This window comes from Drosophila albomicans, chromosome 2R (assembly GCF_009650485.2).
Source record: "Drosophila albomicans strain 15112-1751.03 chromosome 2R, ASM965048v2, whole genome shotgun sequence".
Taxonomy (NCBI): Eukaryota; Metazoa; Arthropoda; class Insecta; order Diptera; family Drosophilidae; genus Drosophila; species Drosophila albomicans.
The window spans coordinates 20,629,334-20,654,917 of record NC_047631.2 but is presented as its reverse complement, the minus strand read 5'-3'; the positions used below and the strand labels follow the sequence as shown (position 1 = coordinate 20,654,917).

Sequence of the window (25,584 nt, the reverse complement as noted above, 5' to 3'; positions counted from 1 at the left end):
TGCTGCTAACTCGGGTTCTCTTCAGTGTTAGATGCGGTTTGAACAGCTTGCCTGGTTTATTTATGCTTTTGTACATTTTTGTTGCTGTTGCTGTTTCTGTTTTTTGATAAATTATTGCTGACACCATTTCGAAGGTGTTTGTTGTTGCTGTGGCACGTTGCATGTATGCGCATTACGCTCGATTGCAGCAGTTGCAACAACTGCAACTGCAACAACAAATAGCAACAGCAACATCTTGCAATATTTACAACAACGTCTACTTATGTCTCATAAGCATGTACCGAGCATATTGTTGTGTGTTTAAATAATTTTGTTGTATGCATTTTTCATAAAGTAAATGCTTATTTCAACAAATCAAAACTCGTTTTCCACAGTCGTTGTACGATATTCGAAGCGTTGTTATTATAACTGCGCATATAAATATGTGAGTATTTTAATGCACGAGGGCAGCTCAATGTGTAATTAAATATCAAAGTTATGTGATGATTACGATCAAGGAATTCAGATTGTTCCAATTATGAAGATTATTAAAATGCATTCTTTATTTCAACATTGTATTTTTAGTATTTTTCAAATGTTGAGAATTCAATACTGTTTTGTTTGTAGAAATTGTACGACTTTATAATGAATTTTCAATTCTCTGTATTTTTAGCACATATTTAAAATCAGATTTAATTAGCACACAATTCGCATTCATAATTTTTGTATCACATCGAATTTGTTTGAAGAAGTATTTGAGTATTTCAATAAAATAAATTGTATGTCTATTGTGTTTGTTGAAATTTTTATCAATGAACATTTTAATTCGAAATTGCTGGCTAATATTTTTAGCACATATTCTAATTTGTGTTTATTTGTTTAATATAAGAATTACTTTCTTAAAATAGAAATTTTCAAAGATGAATATTAAATATTCAATTGTCGGCTAATATTTTTAGCACATATGCCAAATGAATTTTATAATCACCCAAACAAAATTAACAATTCTTTAACACTTCGAATTTACACAGAATTTTTAAATACAAATATAATAGCAAAATTATCCTCTTCAAATAAAAATAAATTCTGTTCTCTTTGTAGAACGTTTATTAAATCCGTAATCGTTTGCTAATATTTTTATCACCTTTGTCCAAATTGTATCAATTATCACAAAGTTTGCCTTAACAATTTTGTATCACATAGATTTTCTTAGAATTCAAATCAATTATCACACAGTTGGAATTAAGAATTTTGTATCGCATCGAACTTCTTATACAAATCTTTAAGCTAAATTGTCCCAATAAAACACATTTAAGCTAATCCCTTTTGAGAGTCTATTTTTTATGAGAACTTGCCTTTCGGGGGAGTTTCCTAATATGTATTTACAGCACCACCCTCGTGTTTTGAGCCCTCTATATATATGTGGACGTGTTTGCGGTGTGCTCAACGTTGATTATCGTGACTCACATTGTTTGGCATTTGGCGCGATCGCACACATAACTACGATATATATGTATATATATAAACTCGCATACATGTGCCACTATAGTATTCAATATAAATGCAAATACAATCGGTATACTCGTTAAGAGTCATACGAAAAGCTCTCATACTCATCGTTGTATACTATACTGAATATACTCCGCTGCGTCTCTTGAAGCTTGTGAAACTCGCCCAAGCGTAGAGCGTCTCCCAGAGAGTCTTTCTGTCAGAGCCATTGATTAGTCATACGTTTTACGTGCTCCCCAATGAGCCAAATACTACATAGTCGATAGAGTATTCCCAAGCAGAAACAGAAACAGAAACAGCAATGAATGGTGTGTTGGCAATTATGTTGCATCAAGCTTTTAGCATGCTCATATAAATTGACATGTAGAGAGAAAGCTGTGAAAATCTTTTTTAGAACTCAGATGATCAATTTACACGCTAGCTAGCTAGCTAGCTTGTAGAAAATTGCAACTTACGCTTTGGTAATTTGGATGAGTAATATTATACTTCTATTTCACACACTTGTGCTCAATTTAAATAACTGACTGATTAGAGAATTGAGAAATTCGAGAAATTGCTGAATTGTTAAAGTTCTTAATTTTATAAGCCAGAAATTTGATTAGAGCTTAAACAGATTGTAAAGTTTCTTTTTTTTTCTTTTTTGGTTTGTCGTACTTAATTAAAAATGCCAATTGGCTATCGACGGGGCGCTCTAATTGACTTGTTAATGAAACTTACGTCGATGTGGTTGATGCGCTCAGCAAAAGCCGTGAAAACTTTCCTAGAGCCCTGCAGTCCGCTCGAAAACCAATTATCCGTCTTCACATACCAAATCAATTTGTGAGTGTGTGGCCACAAGTTTTGAGGAAAAACTCTTTATGTGCTTCTTTTGTATGGCTTTCCGATGCAATTTCCTTGTGGCTGCTTCCCCAACCCCCAAAAAGATACATACATACATACATCTATATATGTATATAAAAGAAACTGATTAAGCCATTAAAAATTCAAGCGCAAACTGTGTGTGCAGACTAACGAGCTTTTGATTAAATGATATGCTGCCTCAAGTTTTTTTTTCTTTTTGTATTTCTTTTTGGTTTTTGGGGCATGATTTAATGTAATGAGTCTACTATATAAAGTAATTTTCAGTCTATATATGCCCGAAAGTACAATACGGAGTATGCATGATGAGTAAACCAGTTTCAGATAATTGCAACAGACACAGATGCTGAGCTGCTTACAACAATGAATTAGTTACTTTGACTAAAGCTAGAACAGTAAATCAGTTGGTAGTTAAAGTGAACATGAGTATTGTTATCGTTTCTCTATTTTGGCATCAGTTCAGTAGAGACAGAGAGAGTTTCCCTATGTGATGATCAGAGCAATTCTATCATTAGTTTTCTCTTTTCATTTGGGGGGCTCTTCATTTTAGACTAAGTGCAACTCATGTCGGTCATTGGCATTTAAACTCGCACTCTCACACACTCGTTCAATGCATTTTCTTCTTGAATTCATTTCATTTGGCAATTGATGGGTTGTCTTTCTTTTTTCTCTCTCTCTCTGCGTCGATGTTTGTTTGTAGTCGGCTTTTCATTTGCCCATTAAGGCAAAAACAAACGTGAAAATGGTGAATTCAATCATAAATTTATGTATGCCCCCGATAACAATGCTGTAATTTGGCGAGCAGTTTTGTTTATCTAACAGTCGGTCGATGTTGATGTCGACAATCGCTACGTTGCGTCCCCCTTAATTGAAGTGCCTTTTGTTGGCTTTCATTGCACTTTTACCACAGCTACAGCTACAGATAGTTAGATAGATGGATGGATGGAAAGATACTTATGTATCTATGAAAGTGTGTGTGTGTGTGTTGCTTGGGTTGTAGGCCGATCGATGCGGCGTACGTCAATGGGGCGATTAACAAACCAAATTCGTGCAAATAATTAAAGGGGCTGCCTGCTGCCATTTCGTTAGAGTTCGACCACTGTGCACAGTGGAGCTGCGAGCTGCAATTATAAACGAATGGCAGCAACGCATGCGCCCGACATTTTTATTGCTGTGACTGGAGAGGATGTGGCACAGCAGCAACAGCAACAGCAACAACAACAGTAACAATAATAACAATAACACAATAAGACATAATCCAATTTGCAAAGCAAATCCATAGACGAGATAAAGGCACAAAATACACGACTTACATACGGACTTTATGTACAGAGCAGTCACAGTTTTCTATTTATTTATTGCAATTTGCCAGTTTGTTGCTTTTTCTTTATTTCTTTCTTTTGTCTGTTTTTGCAATTTTTTATTGCATTCGTTTTGTTGTTGTTGTGCTTTGTTGTTGTTGTATTTGCATTTGTTGTTATCGGCAAATCGCTCAAATGGAAGGAAGCAGCTAATGCGCATTTTGAAATATGAAATCGAATGATTTTTAAATGTAACTCGCTGCTGCTGCTGCTGCTGCTGTTATACCTCGTAAATATATTATTATGCCAATAATATAATTTATCATATATCTCTCTCTCTCTCTCACTCACACATACCGAGTTGCCGGTTGCTTGTCGGACGCGTCGTTTCCTTAGTGTGTTCGCTTGCTCAGTGGGTAAAAATGCAAATTGGAAATTGCATCTTGTAGATGCAGTTTTCTTATAAGCATAAATGTGTAGTTACACACACAGTGAGGTTGACTAAGCAGTTGGCATCGTGGATTATAAAATAAATTCAATCAAAGCGAAAGCAATTGCAACACTCGCAACTGCAACAACTGCAACTGCAATGCGGTCACCCGACTCTGCTGTCGACTGCTGCCTGCTGTTATTGCTATTGTCATTGTTGTTGCCGCTGCTGCTGTTGCTGCTGTTGTGTGTTGTCGGTGTCGTAGTTGTAGTTGTAGTTGTAGTTGTAGTTGTTGCAGTTACTGCAACTTTATTTTAATTTAATTGCATAACTGAGTAACAGTTGTCCGTTGTCAAGAATTGTAAAGCATTTCCGTAATGCTCACAGCAGCAGCATCGCAGAGTATTACAATAATACGAGTATCTCTCATTAACATTTGTCATCTTTGAATAGAACAAAGTATTGTTTCTTTGTTTATAAGCTTACAGCTTTCTTAGAAAACTTTATAAAATTCTAGCTACTAACTTTGTCACCAACAATCTTGGCAATTTCTATAGCTGTACTTTTACTTTTCAAAACTTCATCAAAATAAATATGTTTCGAGATTTACAAGAAATCCACAAACACAAAAACTGGGCACGTCCCGCCCTGGAGCCATGCCCGCTTTTTGCTTGCTATAATTTGAGCTAAAAGTCTTAATTTACATGATGCAAAACATTTCCATTTCCATGGCCATTGCCTTGGCATGCCTTCAGTTTGTTTTTCTCTGCATTTTCAGTTTCGTTTGGCTTATGCGATTTGTTTCCTTTGAAATGCGCTGCGCATGCGCAACAGAGATGGAGAGAAGTTTCACTGGAGGGGGCGGCCTAATAGACATTTGCAAATGATTATTAAAAACGAAACGAAAACTGTGTCGTAATAGCGACGACAACGACGACGACGCTGCAAAAGGCAAAACTGCCTCTAGAGACTCTCAATTTCCGAGCATAATTTTCTGGGAATTGCAACAGCAACAGCAACAGCCAAAGAAACTGCAACTGCAACTCCAACTGCAATCGAAAATGCCTTTAACCAATTGCAGTTGGTTTATTTTGCTTCTCTATGTTTATGCGCTGATATCATTTGCATATTTGTTCATGGATTTTCATGGAAATTCTTGGCTCATAACCATCCATCACAAATACATTACCGGAAGTGAGTTTCCCCTCGTCATGCGGGCAGACGTATGTAGGTAGTAGGCATCTAAAACTAAACTAACAATATTTCAAACCTAAACAAACTGTGACAATCGAAGCAACCGAAGCAACCGAAGCACAACATAATGCAATAGGTCAAACATTTTGTTGACAGCTGGTCAGCAGTTGGTTGTTCTGCTATTTGTTTGTTTGTTTGATTTGCTTGTATGTTTGTTTATTTGATTTGGTCCGTATGATTGATGAAGAGCTGGAAATAATTGCCACGATTTATTTACGCACCAACAACAACAACTAGTTGAGCATAGTTTATTTTGAAATCATTAAATTACTCGCATAGCTCATTTCAAGGCAACGTCGCATTTTGACAAATTCGAGATCGACCTTTAAGATTTTGTTGCCTTAATTTGAAACAGTTAAATTATGTTAAGCCAAAAGCAAAAAGCAAAGCAACGATTAGCGGTTCGTGTGTTCGTCTCTCTTTATCAGATATCAATGTGAACAACAGCAGCAGCAGCAGCCAAAAGTATTGCATATAATTTATTGATTTGCTGGAATCCCACAATCCCACAGTCTGCCACAGTCTGCGGGATCATTTGAGTGGCGCTTATTACAGCACACACAACACACATTGAACTAATGAATCAGAATTGAATTGATTTAATGACCAGCGCAGAGAGCACTCAATGAGCATTCAAAACACCAAACACAATTTGGCAGCAACGTGCAATTCTCAGACAAATCTGTGGGTTGGTTCGGAGTTCAGAGCCCCAAATCGTAGGTGTTCCATAGGCACACATAGTCGCATAGGCACGATTGTAGATCGTAGATTGTCTGTGTATTTTTCTGATGCTGAAGCCAAGTTTAGACTAATAACACAGAAATGTAAAAATCACGCAAAGCAATCATAAATTATAAACACTAGAGTAAGTCACAAAAAGCTCGGTGGAACTGTGGAACTGAAAACCAAACCTGCAAAGACGTTGACGTTGTTGTGCTTGCCTCATGTGGCTGTCATTCATTCACTCAGTCAGTCAGTCAGTCAGTCAGTCAGTCAGTCATCCAGCCAGTGAGTGAGGTTGTAGCGTTGTAATTATGATGAGTGCCACTCGCTGCCAAAGATACACACGCCAGATTCGGTTGCCGAGAGTGTGAGAACCGTTAAAGTATGGCAAAGCGACTTTAACTGAACAACTGAGCGAGTGACTGACTGACTGACTGAATGTCTGGCTGACAAGTGCTGGGCTCGAGCTACTACCAAATAGTTTTAGATGATGCGACACAAATGCAGGTTGAACGCGCCGAAAGCCCAACTTCACATTAAGTAGCACAAAGTGCGCAGAGTGTTCAACTCGATGTCTGGTTACGGTTATGGGTTATGTCGTCTATACTATAAAGTTAGTCATTCACTCAGTCAGTCAGTCTGTCACTTGGTTATTTAGTTAGTTAGTCAGTCATTCCGTCAATCTACAGACTGCGTGAGCAAAGTGCTTTAAACAGAAGTCAACACTTACTTCTTGGCCAAAAAAAAAAAACATAAACCTAGGCCTGAGAAAGAATTGTTGTACTCGCCGTATTGTAAGTCCCTCTAATAATCATCATACTCGTAATTGCTGAGCATCTTGACACTTTACTGTAACTGATTGTAACTCTTAGATGGTCTGTGACAGCCAACTGCCGGATTCGTTGATCTGTTTTATGGGGCCCAAGCTTTGTTCTTCTCTGACTGAGAGGTTGGGCCTATGGCCATGTTTTGTGCTTGGGAATTGTGTGAGTTAACAACAACAACAACAACAACAACAACAGCAACGAAAGACTTTTGATTCTTCAAGATGTCAGTGCACAACGGTACTTTGCTCTGTTCTCTTGAACTTTTCCAGCTGTACAAATATTTGGCTTTGTATTAGCTGTGGGTCAAGTGTGAGCCCATATAACTTTCTTTATATAGGATGGTAAGAGTGAAGAACTCTACAAACAAAAATAATTATTGTAATAAAAGAAGAGTTTCGACATCTTTCTGAAAACCTAGTGAAATGCAGTACCAACTTACAATTTTCATTCTTAAGAACAAATTTTGACCTAGAGAGTGCTTAAAGTTAATAAAGTTCGTCTCAATGTCATTCAGCGGCTGCTTAACTCGGAATTGTTATTTTAAATTGTTCTACAGCCCGTTAAAATGTTATTGTTGCCTTCTCAAGAGTTATTATAGTTTCTATTTTGTCTTAATGAATTGGTATTTTTTAGTTGTTGTTGTTGAAAGAGAATCTAAATCTTGAGACTGAGACTGAGACTGAGTAACGGTCAATGATACGATCGATTGTCATACTCAGACAAGGTGAAAACTAAACGCACTTTAAATTGCTATGGACAGGCGAATAATTAATTTATTTGGCCCACAACTTCCCTATTTCTTTCTGTATTAAACTTAGCGGCTAATTAATCGACTTTTCAGTCAAAATGTGTGCTAATTTTATGCAAACTCATCGACGTGAGAAAAACTAAGCGAAAAAATAATAGAAACTGTAAATTTGTGACGAAAAAACAAACAACAAACAGAAAAAAAAACCGAAAGCCAAACAAAAGCAAAACAACCACAGATGCGGAAAAATTGGCCAACATCGCGTCCAGTGTTCGACTGAGCCAACTGAGGCGACCTGGAAGTGGATGTGGATCTGGACGCACATGCGCGTAGGTTGCCAATGTGTCTGTCTATTAACCTGGCCAACTGGCTAGATGGTTGGATGGTTGGTTTGTTGGCCGGGTGGCTTACATAAACCCACATGACGATACAATTTGTGTTGTTTTTGGTGCGATTTTTGCTTGTTGTGCGCTGTGTGTGTGTTGCGTTAATTTATAACATTAGCCGTGTGTGTTAGGCTGCCCAAATAAAAAGCAAAAAAAAAAAAAAAAAACAACAAAATGAAGCGAAAAGAAAATTGTAAGAAAACTGAAGCCGCTTACGACATGCGCAGACTTGTGCGACTTGTGACGAGCCACAAAACCACTTGGCCACCACTTCAAGTGTGGGCCATTGGAACCATTGCAACAATCACGAGTCAACTCGATTCGATGCGATTCAACTCGACTCGACTCCAATCGAAGCTGTGGCTGGACCTGAACCAATTCACGAGACGCGACCAGCTACCGGAAGCAATTCGCCACTTAATGCACTTGAGCTAAGTTTTGCACCAAAAATACAAATTTAAATTTCAAATTTTTGAATTTTGTTTTGGTTTTTTTTTGGCCAACTTAGATTCCGGCTTTGCTCCAGCTGTTCCACTCGTTCACAGCCGGTTTGGTTGCTCATGTGGCCAACAGATTCCTGGCATCTCACACACTGACCATTCACTGAACCCGCAATCCATGGAATCTAATCAAATTTACCAAATTTACGACCAGTAGCAATTGGGTCTATAAGTTTGTATCTTGCGCACTTGTTTCACCTTTTTGCTTTACCTCTTTTTTTTGTTTGTTTCTTCTTTTTTTTTTGTTGAAAGGGGGGTCTTTTATATTGCTTTTAGTGTAGTATGTATCTCAAGTGTTTTTGGCGCAATTGAACTTTATGAGTTTTGAGTTTGTTGTATGTGTATTGCCCAAAAATAGCAGTTGCTGCTGATTTGTATCTTATGGATACGAAAAACGAAACTATGCAGTCAAGTGCGCGGATTGCTCAAGTTTCCTGCTCCACAACCATTCGCCACTGGTCCGCCAAGTGGATTGACTTTTATCTCATGTGTTCGCTGTGTCTTGTGTGTTTGCTCAATGCAAATGAGGAATTTCACTTGCTTGCGTCTGCCGCGTCTGTTGTTATTATTAACCAACATGATTGAAGCACTTCACATTTGGCAATATGCACTGAAAGTCTTAAAAGAACAAAGTCTATAAGGAAATCCGCAAATACTTTGGAATCAATCTATTTCTCTTTGTTGCTTCACTTTAAACTGAGAGTTTGTGTGTTTTTTCTATATTTTTTGTGTTGTATTTTTAAAAATAACTATGCATAAATAAACGTAAATAATTCACCTTACATATTTGATATATTACCAGACGACTTTCGCTTTTGTATGGTCAGAGCTAAGGCAAAATACAAAATACAACAACAAATAAAGAAGAAACAACAAGCAAAGTAACTGTCGTAACCAATGCCAGGTAGTTTCTAAGCCAAAAGCATCGACCCATCGTTAAAAACCCAGCGATGACAAGCTGCATAAATTAAGAAACCCCAGAAATGCTATTTGCAAAGCGAGAGCGAGAGCGAGAAGAAAAAAAAGTAAGTTAGTCTCTTGTTTGTTGGTTCTACTAATCAGAAAACCGAAATCAAATTTCGCTTTTCGTTGCGACTCCGACTGAGACTCGAAAGAGAAACCCGAGACTAATCGTATGGAACGCAGGTCACAAGACTAAACGAAATTTATTTGGGTAACCAAACCGAGCCAACGTACTACTACGTGAAATGATGATCGTGGATCGCCTTAGCTTTCGGCCATTCAACACTTCTTCATCGGTTGGTTTCTTCTGCTTCCACTGCTTCTTCTTGTGTTTCTATTTGTCTTATTTGCATATGATTACTTAGTTTATTTATTTAGAAATTTCACAAATGACCAGATCAAAACTTAGAGACCCCAAAGAAACCTGTGTGTGTGTGTTGATCGAAAAGTGGTTCGCTGTTTGAGTCCCATTGCCCGGTTTGAAATGAAAGCGAAAATGATTCGAATTGTGTAGAAAGAAAGGTGGGGGCGTTGTACGCTGAACGTTGAACGTGAGAGGCCCTGCATATAAAGCTACTGATATCATTTTATTTATGGCTATGAAAGCGCATACAATTCCAGACACCGACTGAGCTTGACCCTCTTTCTGTCAGTCGTTTATCGTCTTTGCTTTTGTTATTGTTATTGTCTTTCTCGTTGCGTTTTTTTTTTTTACTTTGTGTTTTCGTCATTTAACGCACTCATCATTTGGCTTTTGTTATGGGCAAGGTTTCGGAAAATTATGTACCTACAAACCAAAAAAAATATGTTCGTTGTGGCCAACAATTATTAGGCGACTTCTCAGTTAATTAGCGCTACATAGCTGATAACTTTGCGAAGACAATGGGAAAATTATGACCCATTATAGAGTGCCACAAGCACTGTTGGCATTGAAAGACTTGAATTTTCAATGACATAGTACCCGCATACCCTGTAGGTACGTACCCAACCCAGTAAAGATTTTTGGTTAACAACGTTTTTAGAATGTATACAAGATTATCGGTAGTCGGTTGCTGCCCTCGTTTAGTACAAATAGAAATCGTCTCTTTTGCAAAAAATCTCTCGTTCTTATTCAAATCGAAAACAATGCGGGCAGCGTTCTTTAAGTCGATCACACAATAAACCCAAAAACGACCCGACCCCATTAAATTTATTTGCCAAAAAAAAAAAAAATGATGTGTGAGAAGAAGAAAAACTGAAACCTTTATTAAGTAAACTTCTCGTTTTGTGGGTCAACTATTGATATTATGATCACGTAGTTTGTCTTTTTATTTTTTTTGCGAGAAATCGCCCCAAGTTGGTGTCTTCTGAAAAGGCATTTCAAGATTTATGACAACGTTGACGCTGCCAGCAAAATGGCGCCGCTGTCGACGTCGTCATCGTTGCATTCTTTTGAGTCGCATCCCGTTCATGCTCCCATTTGCCACCTGCGCGATTGCCTGTTGCCTGCTGCCTGCTGCACTATTTTCGGTGGTGCGCTGCTGTTGCTGTTGCTGTGGTGGTGCATACTTACTTGTCTCTGACGGTGCGTGGAGCGTTTTTCCGAGTTTATTTTTAAAATGCGACACGACGACAACCGACAATCGACGCTCCCAATTCGTCGTTTAGTTTAGTTTAGTTCTCGATCTCGCACGGGGCAAGGGTAATGGTCGAATATGTTGTTATTTTTTGTTTTTATTCTTACGCTGTTTGGGGCCAAAAAACAAATTTGATGGCATCTCCCAGTCGCCTCGGCCCGTCATCATGTTCTGAAATTTTTCTGAATGAGCAACGCGTTGTGCCCGAAATTCTCGGGCAGAGGTTTCACCCTTTTGCTTCTTCTCTGGGGCGGAGGCAAATATGATGTACTACATAGGAGAAACAACGTGTTATTTTGTTATTATCTCTATTAATAGCAACTAAGGCGGCTGTGGAAATGCCATACAGGGTGCTTTTCTGAGAGAAATTGTGACGCAAAGTGGCCGCAAATATTTCTTAAATGCATTTTATGTTCCGCTCTTAGTTATGGAATTTTGAAATGGAATTTTTTGCATCCACTCGATATGGTTTTCTGCATGACATGATACACCCGGTTTGTTATTTTATTTTTATTAAATCAATACACGCATTTCTTATATATTTTTATCTTTGTCTTGTTTTCTAATTTTCCCATCTCTTTCACTCTGCTGCCGCCGATGCCGATGCCGATGCCTCATCATTCCATTTGCAGTGTGCTTTGCTCTGCATCTGTATTGCATGTGATAGATAGACAAATAGATAGATAGAAATGTATGTAGATATCTGTAGAGCTGTCTGTGTGCGCCTTTTGTAGCTTTTGGCTTTTGTATCTCTTCTTCCGCTCTTGGAGAGACGCTGACGCGCTCAGGGGATGAGATATTGAACGTGGCAAAAAGTCGCCAACGTTTGACTTTTAGTAGCACGCGAATTTCTCAGCGCTATCACAGACCGAGGCACACAATACCACAGGCCAAAACAAAAAATACTATACACAGTGTGTGTGAACACAGTGTGGCGAGCGGAATTACAAAACTAAATTATATGTTTATAATTCCCATATTGTTTGTAAAAATAATAATTAGTGAGTACGCGTCAGAGGAGCAGCCTCAACAAAATACAAAATAAAAAAGAAGAAAACAACAAATTTACGCAGCTTGCCTTATGTTTTTACTTTAAATTCGCCGTGTATGTGCGTGTGTGTGTGTGTCTGTTCTAAAAACAAAACGAGGCTGCATAACAATTAAAAATAATTATGTTGTATATAAAAAAAAGCGAAAAGCAAAAACAATAAAAATGTTGCTATGATTCAAAATGCGGCAAAGAACATAGCAAACAATGTTGTTCTGTGCAATTTGTGAATTGAAGAGATCTGTAAAATTATCGCCGCCGTTTAGTTTCAGTGTGTGTTTTTCTTAATTAATAACAAAACCATTTTTATTCAACAATACCAATTGAAAGCTGTGCCTACTCACGTACACAAACTCACACACTCGCATACATACAAATGTTTATTTTTGAATGTGCTTATACTACCTATAGAGAGCTATATATACATATACATATATATATCTGTGTGATACATACATACTCATAGCCAAAGTTATTTGTGTTGACCTTACGCTTGCACGTGGAAATCTTACATTGCCTAAAGCATTTTGTGTTTCAATCTTTACATTTTTTGCTTCAGCCCTTGCAATATTCTAAGAGTGAAATCAGTGTTGATGCTTGGATAATTCTATTGCACTTAAAGTGGAACTCGTCTTTCCCAACATTACATTGATAAAGTGAAATAAGCACTGCTTGTGTAGTCTAGGTTAGCAGAAGCAATAGTTTCACAAAGCATATTTACATTCAGCTCCACTCTCTATATATGTATATTCAACCAAACTTTTAGTGACATCATATGTGTTGGAAATGCCAGCTGAAAGTTGAAACTATATTCTATATGCATATATTTATTTGCTTTCTTCTTTGAAATGCATATTTTGCCAAAGCTCGTGTTTGTTTGCCTTTTAGCCACACCCACGCTTAATTAGCCTCAACAAGCACTCATCAGACAGTCAAGTCAAGTCGAGTCGAGTCAAGACAAGAGAAGCCAAGTTAAGTCGAGTTGAGTCCCGTCCAGCTCAGCCCACTTTTGGTTAAGCCATTTCTGAATGCTTTAACTAATTAATTAAAATATTTAAAAATATAATGGCGTAGGTTGCAAACTGCGAAAAGGCGTCACCGTTGCCATAAAAGCGTTCGCCAACAGGTGATATCAAAGCAGAAAATCTTCATTTAGAAACCAAGAAATGCCATATAGAGCGTTTATAAACTGATTACATATATAAGATAAATCAAGATAAATACTCAACTTGTATATGCATATAGTCTATAGTATTTAGTAAACTTTTGTGGCTTGTTGTAGTGTTTGCTCAGTTACAATGCGATTGTCGGGCTAATGAACTTGCCATATGCATATATCGTATATGAAGCAATCCGACAGTCGAACAAACCATAAATAATTACAACAACAACCTGCCAACCAACCAACCACAACAACAACAACATACGAATTGCTCTTACATATATAGGAGTATTTTTTTAAGGTATGTTTTCTCATTTTTGGCTTAATTAATAACAGAGTGCAGTGCGGAGTCTTGCATGTAGTACCAAACATATTTCATTTTTCAGTTTTTGGGGCTAAACAAGAGCAAAGCCAAATGCAAATGTAGCTGAAAAATGCTTTTACCATAATTATGTGCACTTTACCTATGCTTGATGATGACGATGATGGTGATGACGATGGTCCCAAGAGCCGGTGAAATTTCAGTTACTCGGAGAGCAGCAGCTACCAAATTAACTGCAGATTGTTTTGCATCTCATGCAGAGCACAGCAGGTTTTGCTAATCAAGGCGACTAGGGCGGCGAACATGCGCAATATTTTATATATATGACCTTATGTACACTTGTGAAGCTCCTGACAAGTTAAGGCTGCACTTTAAGTCGTAAAGGGGAAATTAAATTTTAATATTGGTTAGTCATTTATAATGTTAGTTACAGAAATTATCTCTATCTTACATTAAATATATATAAATAGTCATATATATATATAAATTAGTCATTTGTAATGTTAGATACAGAAATAATCCATATCTTACATTAAATAAATATAAATAAATTCAAATATTTATTTAGATACGTTATCTTTCTTAAACTACTCTATATATTGCCTAAACCAGTTGAGACAAATTTCAGTAACACTAACATCTTAGACTAAAATAGTCATGGAGGCAATTGCAGGCTGCTTTCAAAGTAATTACACCTTCAAATCGTTGCCACATCTCTTTTACCTTCACAATCTCATCATTGCCAAACTGTGTGTTGTATAATTCATTAAACAAATCACATTGTATTTACATCGTCAATCACTGTGATCGATCACTGTTTAGTGCAGCACTCACAAAAAAAATAAAAATTAGACACTATTCATTTGACTACCATTTTGTTGGCTGTTTTTTTGCGTTTCTTGTTTTTGCCCTTTTCATTTACTTACTACAAAAAAACGTTGATTTTGCTGTGTTTTTGATTTTGTTTATTGTTTTTTATTTTCAACGCTTCGAACGTGCTAAATATGTATTTGCACTTAATTTTTTTGTTGCTTTTTGTATGTTTTTTTTTGTTGGTGATTATTATATGAGTTAATGGCGATGGCGAGTTGCAAAAAAGGTCTTCAGATCTTCAAGTCAAGCGGACCCGGCCCGCTGTTTGAGCTTGTCGTCGTCGTTGTTCGATAGGAATGTCCGCTGTTGGCAGCTGTTCGTAAAATACATAAATACATATGAAAATATAGATATTTTTTATTTATATTTAAGTGTGTTTCTATATGGCCAAGAGTGTCATTATAAATGTTTTCTGTTCAAGAATATCGAACAAAAATAAATAGACGCAGATAAACGCAGGCAGCTCTTAACTCTTTTGTGATTATTGCTTCCTGTATTGCAGAATTTTTAACATAAATATCGCATTGTGAGAGAGCTTTAGATCGCCGCTGCTGTTGTTGTGTGGCCGCGGCGTATTTCTGGTGAAATCGGGCATTCAACCAGCCAAGAAGAAGAAAAAAAATGCTGGCCTATACTGTGTGTGTATACAAAGATACAAAGTATCTTTCGCAAATACTCAGATACTCTGCTGTTCACACAAATTAGCAATTGGTAAAGCGTACCTGCTTACTGATTACACAGCGCAGCGTAGCAAGCAATTAGCCAAGTTAAATACATAATGCATTTGTCTGGGCCTCAAGCCTCACGCCTCGCACTTTTATAGACTCTATGGTATCCATCGACTGCCACTGGATTGCTGGTTGGTCTGTTGGCTGGATGGTCCGGCTGTCACTGTTTGCGAGTACGTCTTAACTTGGCCACAAATGAGGCTCGAGAAGCAGCCAAGCGTTTCGGTTAGTCAGCGGCAAAACCGCAGCAAATATTTAAAGCCGCACCGTGACCGATAAATCTTGAAGCGATGGCGAAAAATGATTACATTGGATTGTGGCTGCTGCTGCTGCTGTTGGATGCCAATGAAATATTGACTGAACTCGAACTGCGTCTATTTTGGCAGCGCCAATTTGCAGCTGATCTATGCAATGAAAAAACAAAACGAACAAAACGATAAAGGCAGCGATTACCGTTAAACGAGATTGTCTTTAAGTGCTTAAACGCTGTTCTAACAGCCAATTTTCATTTGGCCCAGCAATTGGGTCAGTTTCAAAGCTGGCTGCGTGGCAACAATCAAAGTGTATCTCAAGCTAAACGTTTCGTGCATTGACAATGTATATATGTGTGTTATTTCTTGCCTCGGACTGACTTTATGGCCTTTGATGCAACTTGTTGCGGACTTGTTTGTTGGCATTCTCAAGTGGAATGCAACCGGCGACAATGCAACATAAAGTTGTTGTTATTCTACTACCATGCTATATATTTAATATCAACCAAGATATGTATCTATAGCGTATCACATGTGATTGAATTTTGAAATATATAGTTTTTCCCTCTGCTTCCTCTCCAAATTGAAAACCAGCCCAAAAACTGGCCATATGCAAGTGGCTTACCAGCTTCGCCTGCCAGTGGCAGCAGATCTACTTCAGAAATAGCTGCTGGCCTTGGTTACTGGTTTCTAAGCCGAGTTAAGTGTCTCGTTGTTTTTTTTTTTTTCTGTGTGTATGTGTGTATCTGACTGTGCCTAATAGCAGAGATTGAAATGTCATTGTTGTCAGCTTATCGTTTTGAATTAATGCCCGGTCCGCAATATTCGCTTCTTGGCCACAACAATTTTCACACTTTGCGCTAACACCTAAAAATTGTTCTACGCTCCTTTACTTTACTTTTCTTTTTGTTTGTGTTACTCGTTATTGTGTTTTTTTGATTATGATCTCAAAGTATTCTCTTTCTTTGTCTCACGCTCTCGCAAACTGGCTTTCACTCATTTTGTATGATTTGTGTAAAAAAAATTAATGTTTTGAAATAGACTTTTACAACAAACGTGTCCAACTGCTACTGCAATTCACAGCTAATGTCTTAAGTCGTTTCAAACGCAAACGCCGAATAACAACAGCAGCAATTCGAATGTCCGAAGATCTGGACGAACTGTTCCTATCGCCGATACCGGGTCCAACGCCCGTCGAGCTGCAGCAGTGCATCTTGTTTGGCTTCCGACGGCGCCTCTATCCCAGCCAGATACTCGAGGAGTGCCGCAGTGCGTTTGGGCCATTTGCCCCGAGTGCGCAGTATGTGGCCAAATGGTATCAAAAATATCAAGATGGCTTCTTTCTGTTCGACGAGCACGATGAGGAATGGTGTGCGGCCACGGGGCGTGGCCAAACGCCCACCACATGCAGTGATTACAATGATAATGACAATGACAATGGCAATGACAATGATGATGATGATGACACCCTGAGTGACACATTGCCACTTGTCTTGCAAGATGTGGGGCATCAGGCTAGTTATAGCGATGAAGTTCATTATAATGATGATGTTGATGATGATGGTGATCTTGGTGATTTGCCCGTCATTAGTTATTGGCACGGCTATGGCTATTTGGGTGGCAAGCGTAGGTATGCAAGGATCTGCTCTAATCGTTAAGTGTGTTTACCTTGAGATTGACTTTTTATTAATTTCCTTTTTTTGCGTTTTATCTTTTTCAACAGCGGAATGTCGATAAGCGGTCTGCCGCCTTTGCCTAAATCTTTGAGCGGCTTCAATAAGTTGCTTGGCTCGGATTCGGGGCTCTTGAGTGATGTGGAAGTACAGCAGGAGCTGGAGAGCATCAACAATAACAGCAACAAGAACAACAACAACAACGATGACAATAATAAGGAGAATGAGAGCGGCAACAAATTAGCAAGCCAAAAAGTTAGTGATAACAAAAACAACAACAACACCAACAGCATCAGCGGTAATAACAACAACAACAACATCGATAAGCAGACATCTAAAGAGAATGCAAACGATAAATCAGCGCCAGCTTTAGCAGAGTCAACAACAACAACGACACCAGCAGCAGCAGCAACAGCAGCAACAACAAAAGCCACAACAGCAACATCGACAGCAGCAGCAACATCGACAGCAACAACAGCAAACACAACGACAGCAACAACGGTGACTTCCAATGCAAATGAAAAGGAAAACAACACGAAAGCAACAGCAATAACAACAACAACAACAACTGTGACAAGCTCACCTGCAAAAATCAATGTAACGGGCAGCACTTTGGACGCGCAGATAGCGACGCTGCGAAAGGAAATGGTAAGTTGATTGCCCACCTGCAATTGGGGATATAATATCAATGTATACTCTATGATAAAACCAAACAACATGCATTACTCAGGCAGCCAAAGCAAGATCTTTCTATAAGCTTCACAAGTTGTTGAAGAAAGTAAGAAAAAAATGCAGAAAACTTAATTCTAAGAAAGCCAGTTTTAGTGGATGTTGATAGGATTATAGTTATAGGATTATATTATTATAGAAACTGCCGCAGTAGAAAATGAATTTTTTCATATGACTAAGACCACAAATTGGAAACTTTTAACTATTTAAATTTAATCAGAGATATTTTTCATTTTTAAAATTAATAGATTTAAAGTTAATCAAAGTAGAATTATAGGTAAAACTTTAATCAAACTTTAGTCCCTCTAAGTGAATTGGGTTATATTTAGTACTATAGCCTGAAGGCCTTAGTTACTCTGGCTCATCTCTTTGCTATACGGAATTATATTTAAATAGGGAATAATATTTGGTACTACAATTACTTTAATATTCGTTAAAGAGACTTCCATTAGCAGTGTAGTTTTTAATACTATAATTGATATTGGGTGTAACTGAACTCAGACTCAAATTGGGACAATTCACTATTTTAGATATTAGCAGAGTATTTAAATTTTGACTTACATCGTCAGCGTTTTTTCCACAGTCTTCTTTTGATCATCGTTGTGTATTGGTATTGTGCTACTCCACACTTTCGGGGCGCGTCATTTGCATATGAAATGAAGCCAAGAAATTCTGTTACCCGTTGCTGGCAGCCAGCTCTATCATACAATCAAAGAGAAAATACTACGACGACAACCCAACGGAAATGATTTGAGGGGTTCAACATTTGATGATAAATTCAATAAATATATTTCAGATATACTATGTATGTATGTGTATATGCATGAATACTCGTATTTATATGTGCCGGCTGTCGGCACTTGAATTCCAATAGCAATTTCACAAAATAAAATTAAATTGACTGTTGAAAATTCTTCACAATTCGGTTGCACATTTTTCATAGATACTCGCCTTTGTGTATGTGTGTGTGTGTGAGTACTTGGAATCTTTTGTTAGTTCATTTTTCACATTATGCTTAACAACAATATTGCATTTTGGGCGCAGCTTTCTACGAATTTTTTTGGTTGAGTTCGAGTTTGACTTCGACTTCGACTTGACTGATGATGATGGCAGGCAGCGCATAGACAGTTAGAGACTGAAGAGAGACCCCACCCAGATACGATTCTGTTTTTTGCACGTGATCGTCTTTCTGACCAGCTGCAGCAAAATGTGTGTCTATCACACACATTTTTACTTGTGATTGTAAATGCGAACAAGAGTGCACTTCTACGTATTGTAAATGAGTAGAAAAGAAAGTATTGTAAATCCCTCGACAATGTGAAAACAACTTTCGGTTTGGTCGCGAAGTTCATGAATATTTCAGGGCATTAAATAAGCTCACCCCAACTCTAAACTTTGACATTGTCGCCCATCTAAGCTGATATAAATGGCCATAAAGCATTCAAATGGTCAGCGCGTTGGGTCAACAAAGCGAAATGTAAATGCAGCTTTAATTCATTAAGTCAAATTGGCAAAGCAATTATCTTAGCATTTCAAAAGCCAACAACAGCTTGCCCCCCCTCAGCACCGTCAGATTGCCCCCAAGCAATGTGTCGGCCTTTGGCTTTAATGCTTTTTTTTCGCTGGCCGATGAAATGGAGAAGCGGATGATGAGGGCCAGAGAGGAAGAGTGCAAGAGACGCTGACATTTAGCCACGGTGCCAAACACTTTGTCAAAGTTGAAAGCGCAAGCACAACGCTCATTTCGGCGATAGGCTCTTCATTCAAATGTATTCATTTGACTTGGTGTTGTTAGAGGGGGGAAAATAGAAGAGGGGAAGCCCGAGCATGGGGATCACTCTGATGAGCAAATGTCGTTTTAAGTCAGTTTTATAATTGCAATGCATCAACAACGAAATAGAAATTTAACCGACAACGAGAGAAAATCCAACACCAAAGATACATTCAGTGAAAAGAGAGAGAGAGAGAGAGAGAGAGAGATACTTCACTCGGCAGCTGGCATAATCAATTCAGAATCTGTCTGATCATTAAGATAATCCCATGAATATTAAGCATAAGTTGTGAACCCATTTCAGAAATTCATGAAAACATTCTGAAATTAGCCGAGATAAGATCTTTTGCGGTAGTATCTTAACTGATTTAAGATTCATGGCGTATGACAGTCAAGGCAATTTGTATCTGTAGCGACTACTTGAAGACATCCGTTTTTTTTTCTTCTTCTCTATGTTCGAATAGTTAAAATTGTTCACATGTTAGACTCTGTTGGGTTTCCAGTTTATGCACAGCATTTTGTGGCTGATACTCTGATCACGATCATGCTCACGATTCGCACATGGAATTGTGACACGTTTTTTTTTTTTCAATTTTTTTGAGGCTGCCACCTGTTTGTGTGTTGCCAAACGTTTAGTTTTGGTTTCGGTTGATGTCTTGCTCTTGACCAAGCCTCAGCTTCATCATAATAATTGTTGTATGTGTTTTTGTTTGTGTTTGTTTTGTCGCTTGACAGTTGATTTGCAATTTGGCCGTCTGCAGCAATTAAATAAATTAAAATTTTGTCTACGGCTTGCGTAATAATTTCACATTTGTAATGCAACTTGTAACTTGTTTTTAATCTTGGTAACACATTCGTTAGCTAGTATATCCACATTGCTAGCTAGCACCCGGCAGCCAATTGCTAACTGTTAGGCTTGGCAAATCTAAACTGGCTGGCCAAACCTTTCACATTTTGTGCTATGCCTTGGCGACCTTTTGCGAACGAAAAAAGAACCTGTTTAATGCTTTTTTTTCGCTTAGGCGTAGGTGTAAAACTAAAACAAAACTACAATTGTGGCGCGACTTTAGTGGTTCAGTGGTGTGTTTGTTTGTGTATATATGTGTGTTTGTGTAGGCAAGGAGCGGCCACGATTTGGCTCCATTTGTAAAGCTCCAAATACACATCTAGACTTCTGACACAAAGAGCGAGCAATACTCGATAGATTTTGGCCTTTTTTGTGCTCCGTTTTGGGGCGCCAATTTTGTTTGTGGCAAGTACAACGACTAGCACATTAAGCATTTAAGCCATTTTGGCAATTTGCATGCCGGTTGTGCAATAAGCATTTATTTTTTTATTTTGTGTGGTACATTTGTCGCTCTGTTTTCGTTTTCGATTTCGATTTTTGGGGGCTTTTTGGGTCAGGCCTCCTCATCTGTGGGCTGGGCTGCCATTTTGCAGATCCCAAGTTACCCCTCGATTACAACGAGTTAAACGTTTTTACCTGTTGCCTGTTACCTGTTGGTCGATACAATTAAATTACAATCGCTGCTCGTGTGTGTGTGTCTGTGTCTTGTTACCAATTACGCTCCAGTTGTTGTTGTTATTGTTGTTGCTGTTCCAACTAATTTCACGCGCTCAAAGTCAATTCGAAGTTAAAGGCAAACGCCGCGGCCGGACAACGCTAACGCCAACGCCAACGCTTGCACACCCAATGACACAGTAATTGGTCATTGTTTTTGCCCAAGCACTTTGTTGAATACCCTACACTTGAGGTGCTATGCATTTGTAATGAGGAATGTTCATAGTTTGCTTTCTTTTTGTGCTCGCACAAAACTGTAAATAATATTTAATTGACTCAACTATAAAATTATGAATTGAGTTAGAGTGTTAAGAGTGTCGATTAGCAGCGGGTTAGTCTGTTGGTGTGGCTCATGGATAAACATTTAAATTTACTCGGCTTACAATTACGCGCCGCCGCCTCAGCCGCCTGGCTTGGGTTAGTTTTCCTTTGTTTTTGCAAAATGTTGCGGTTGAATGATTAACGATTCAAGCTGTGAACTGTTGGTGGGTGTGTATCACACACACACATACACATACCAATCAATTCATCTGTGTGTGTGTGTGTGTGTGTGTGCTGCAATTATGTTAGTTGGCCGCTTTGGCTTTCAATTGTTCAATTCAATTCCAGCAAGCGGTAACGTTAAAGCGCAAAGAAATTGATACCCTTCGCATACTCTCGTATTTATTTATAGTTTTTTCTCATTATTATTTTTACTACAATATTTTTTTTTTTTTTTTTTGCAATCTGTCATTTGCTATTTTATTACTTATGTCGTTTTCATTCACCTAGTTCAATTATGTGAAACTGAAAGTAAACATTTGTTGAAGGTCAGTGAGGCTGTTAAAATTATTAGATCAGCTTTCAAAACACAAAAATACCTGAGACAAATTATTATGCAAGCTTCAGGTTATGTCAAAATGATAAATGAATACATTTTGAGTAAACATATTGATTAAAAGATCAGCCGGAAGTTCTGTACCAAAGATAATAAGTGCTGAGAAACCTGAAAACTTGGCATGCAAATATTGTTGGAGATTTTTTAATGCTCATCAACAATTTTATTATTTTGTAGCTCTAATTGATTTCTAGGCCTAAGCGATGAGCTTTCGCTTTAATCTGGCCAGTTTTAATGGGATTGGCTTGGGCCTTTAAGGGGAGAACCACATGCATTCCATCATAATAAGGGGCCTGTCAAGAGCTTCTTGACTCCACAATTACCAATCCGGATTGCACCCAATTATTGCCTTCGCTGCCTTTTGTTGTCGCTTAATGTGTGCACCGATGTAGATTAAGCAATAAACATTGGTGTAATGCATTAAAGAAAAAAAAAACAGAGTTAACTGCCATCCAGCTGGCAACAATAGGAGAAAATCAGGAGTAAAAACTAATCAGCGCATGCGCAGCCATTAAGCTAGAGTTGTCGGCGAATTGAGCCAACTAATTTATAAGTTGGCTTTATGGCAGTGCAGAGCGCGGTGCGTCTTTGGTGCTCTCTGTTATTTTTTGTTGTTGTGTTGCTACTACCTTCACTGTCTTGCGGCTGCAAATTAAATTTATGAACAACAAAAAACAGCAGCAGCAGCTGGCATCGCATTAGCCAAGCAACAACTAACGAACAGACCCCAAACCAAACCCAGGGCCAGTAGAAGAAATGCATCAAGGCATGAAATGATTTTTTATGGCTTTCATAAAACGGCCTTGAACGCGTTGGCTTTTTGTTGCTGCTTTTTGCTGCCTCTCGCGGACGTTCTTTCATTTCATTTCTTGCAGTTTTCTTTAATTTTCTCCCTAGGCCATATATTCCAAACAACGAGCGTCTCTCTATCTATTGTTTCTTTTTCTACAACATTTCGCACAACAACTACTGAGAAGAGAAACTTTGGTGAACCGCAGTTGCCACATGACAATCATGTAGAATATTAATTTGAATGCATCGCTAATTTGTGTTTATTGCTCAAATTGTGGATGTTCAAAATTAACAAGTTTTGAGGTTCAGCTTTCCCTTTAGACCATGTAAATTGCATTTGATTTTCCGAATGAGATTTTCTTCGTTGTCCGGCTGAAACCGTTGTTAACTGCATATTAAATGTGAAATTTAATGGATTGCATAAGAGACATTACTTGCTTATTGATTTAATAACATGAAATTAATGCTCTATTGTCACAGACTATTATTTCTAAGAATTATGTTATGTATTTTTCTTGTTTCTTTTGCTGCTATGCTATTTGTTGGTCATTAAAGAACATTTCTCGATAAGTTGTTAAAGTGTTTATATGTTGCTATAAGTTTACATTTTTATTAAATATTTTTGTTCTTTCGCCGCTTCCGTTGCTGTTTCTCTGGCTTCCGCTGTGAGGTTCTATGGTTCTTTGCTTCTTTTTTTTCTTTCTTCGCTCTTCTCTGCCACGGTTCAAGTATTTTTTCGAAGTGATGCCGTCATTTATGTGTACTTGCTGTACACCTTTCTTTCAAAAATTCACCTTCCGGTGGCGTTACTCATTCACGATTCTTCTCTTTGCGTCTGGGGTCAACGCCACCTTTAACGCGCAACATTGTGTGGCATGCATCATGCAAAAATCAGCGAATGGAACCAATGTCAGTCTCGGTTCAAGTCCGGCTGCGATTATATCACATGGTCGCAAACTTTTTGGGGAGCAGGCGAGTTTCAGTTGTTGCCACAGCCGTTGTTTGTTGTTGCTGGTGTTGTTGTTGGTGGCATGCATAATTAATAACAATATGAATTGGACACTGACATTGCGACATTGGCCGCGAGTCTGAATCAAAAGTCTGGCCACAGCAGCAGCAGCGGGTGGATTCAATGGGATTGAATCAGCTTTAACAACTGCGATTGCAGTTGTTTGTATTTGCTGTCTGTGTTGCATGTGGATGGTGTTGGCTGTTGTTGGTTGTCATGGAAGCCGCGCTAATGATCAATGCGGGCGCCCAGTCGCTGACTGTCTGGCTGTGCGAGGCACCTGCAAAAATAAACTATAGAAGTTCTTGTCTATAAATAAAACGGATTAATGTAAATGCCCTTTGCAGAATGAGGAATTGCCAGCCAGCCAGCTTGCCAGCCAAATGGGGAAGTTCTTTCAGCTCTGTACAGAATTAGCCACATAAGACACACACACATTTGAGATTGAGATTGTTGCATGTGTGTGAGTGTGTGCGTAGAATGTGGCATTCCTGCCCTTTCACACAGGAAGCTCTTGACAGCAACAACAAAAGAGGCAACAGCAAATGAAAGCGAAAGTCTTGTGTAAATTGCTTGAGAAATGTGCAAGTAGTCAGTCTGCCTCGATCTCAGTTGTACTTCTTGTCGTTGTAGTAAATTGTCACTGCATTGTGGTTATATCATTTTACGCTCAATAAGTTTTTTAATAATTGCGCGACAAGTGTTGGAGGCGACGCTAATTGAGGCAACAGCAAAAAAAAAAAAAATAAGAAATAAAAACAAAATGTTGTTGCTGCCAGGAAACAGGTTGCAACTGACGACGACTGATTGCTGCTATCTTGGCTTACATTCAGCATTCAGCCAGCAGTCATTTGGTTGCTTGTTGCTTGTTTTGTATTTTTAGTTTTTGGTTATATTCAAGCTCGTAATGTCTGGCTAATGCATCGCAACTTAGGCAACTTAGCCAACTTCTTGTGCAGCTGAGTGTGAAATTCACTTTTAAATTCGTTTCGCTCTTCTTTTTCTTTGGTATCTCTTTTTATTTGCTGCTTAACATAAAAACAAATAAACACTTAAAACATCATTTTCATTTTATTTGCCGCCATTCGAAACGCTACAATAACTTTCGAGAGCAGCGCAGACAGATTGCCCAGAAGCGTGTCTTACCATATAATCTTCAAGAACATCTAATTATGATGTAATTGCAATATGGAATATATTCGCAATTAAAACCGAAACACACTTTAATATTGAAAGTAATATTTTTTCTTATCCGTTTATGTTTGTTGACTACGCCCCTGATTGTTTGTTTGCCTTGCTCTTTTGTATCTGTAATACACATACATTTTTTTTGTAGTACAGTGTAAACAAAAAGCCGGCAACCTGCTGCGATTGGCAACGGTTATGTTCGAGCAGTTATTTCTTTAAATGTTACTTTATTGTATTGCCAGATTTATCAATGCTTTCTGCCCATTATTTGATCTGGCTAAATGCCAGCAATGCCAGCCGTCGATTCTACACAGTTTTAATATTGGCCTTTTAGCTTTTTGCAACAGTTGTGCTTAAAGTTTAAAACCTTGCGATACACATTTTATGCTGTTGTGGCAACAACTACAACAACAACAATAGAATGGTGTTAAGCGAAGGTTCAGTTGGCTAATAGAAAAGCATACAGACTCGAGGGATATCAACAATAGGTCCCCCTTCTTTTTGGG

The 25,584-nt window shown here is 38.2% G+C and overlaps 1 protein-coding gene and 1 long non-coding RNA gene across 5 annotated transcripts in view; one reads left to right on the top strand and one right to left on the bottom strand.

Moving 5' to 3' along the window:
• Nucleotides 1-25,584, top strand: part of LOC117573595 (probable serine/threonine-protein kinase DDB_G0267686) — a 39,567-nt gene that overhangs the window by 5,332 nt on the left and 8,651 nt on the right. The window contains exons 1-3 of one of the 4 annotated variants that reach the window (XM_052006446.1): nucleotides 12,012-12,095; nucleotides 16,562-17,108; nucleotides 17,202-17,799. In XM_052006446.1, coding sequence (XP_051862406.1) covers nucleotides 12,056-12,095; nucleotides 16,562-17,108; nucleotides 17,202-17,799 — 1,185 coding nt within the window. In that variant the 5' untranslated portion in view covers nucleotides 12,012-12,055. Of the gene's footprint in view, nucleotides 1-12,011; nucleotides 12,096-16,470; nucleotides 17,109-17,201; nucleotides 17,800-18,463; nucleotides 18,633-25,584 lie in introns of those variants that run through there. The other 3 variants (XM_052006445.1, XM_052006447.1, XM_052006444.1) reach the window with 3 other exon arrangements.
• LOC127565828 (uncharacterized) lies at nucleotides 1,280-2,547 on the bottom strand. Its single transcript, XR_007955223.1, has 3 exons — nucleotides 2,501-2,547; nucleotides 1,944-2,451; nucleotides 1,280-1,863 (listed from the first exon to the last, which is right to left on the bottom strand). It is a non-coding gene; the product is annotated as an uncharacterized LOC127565828 (long non-coding RNA).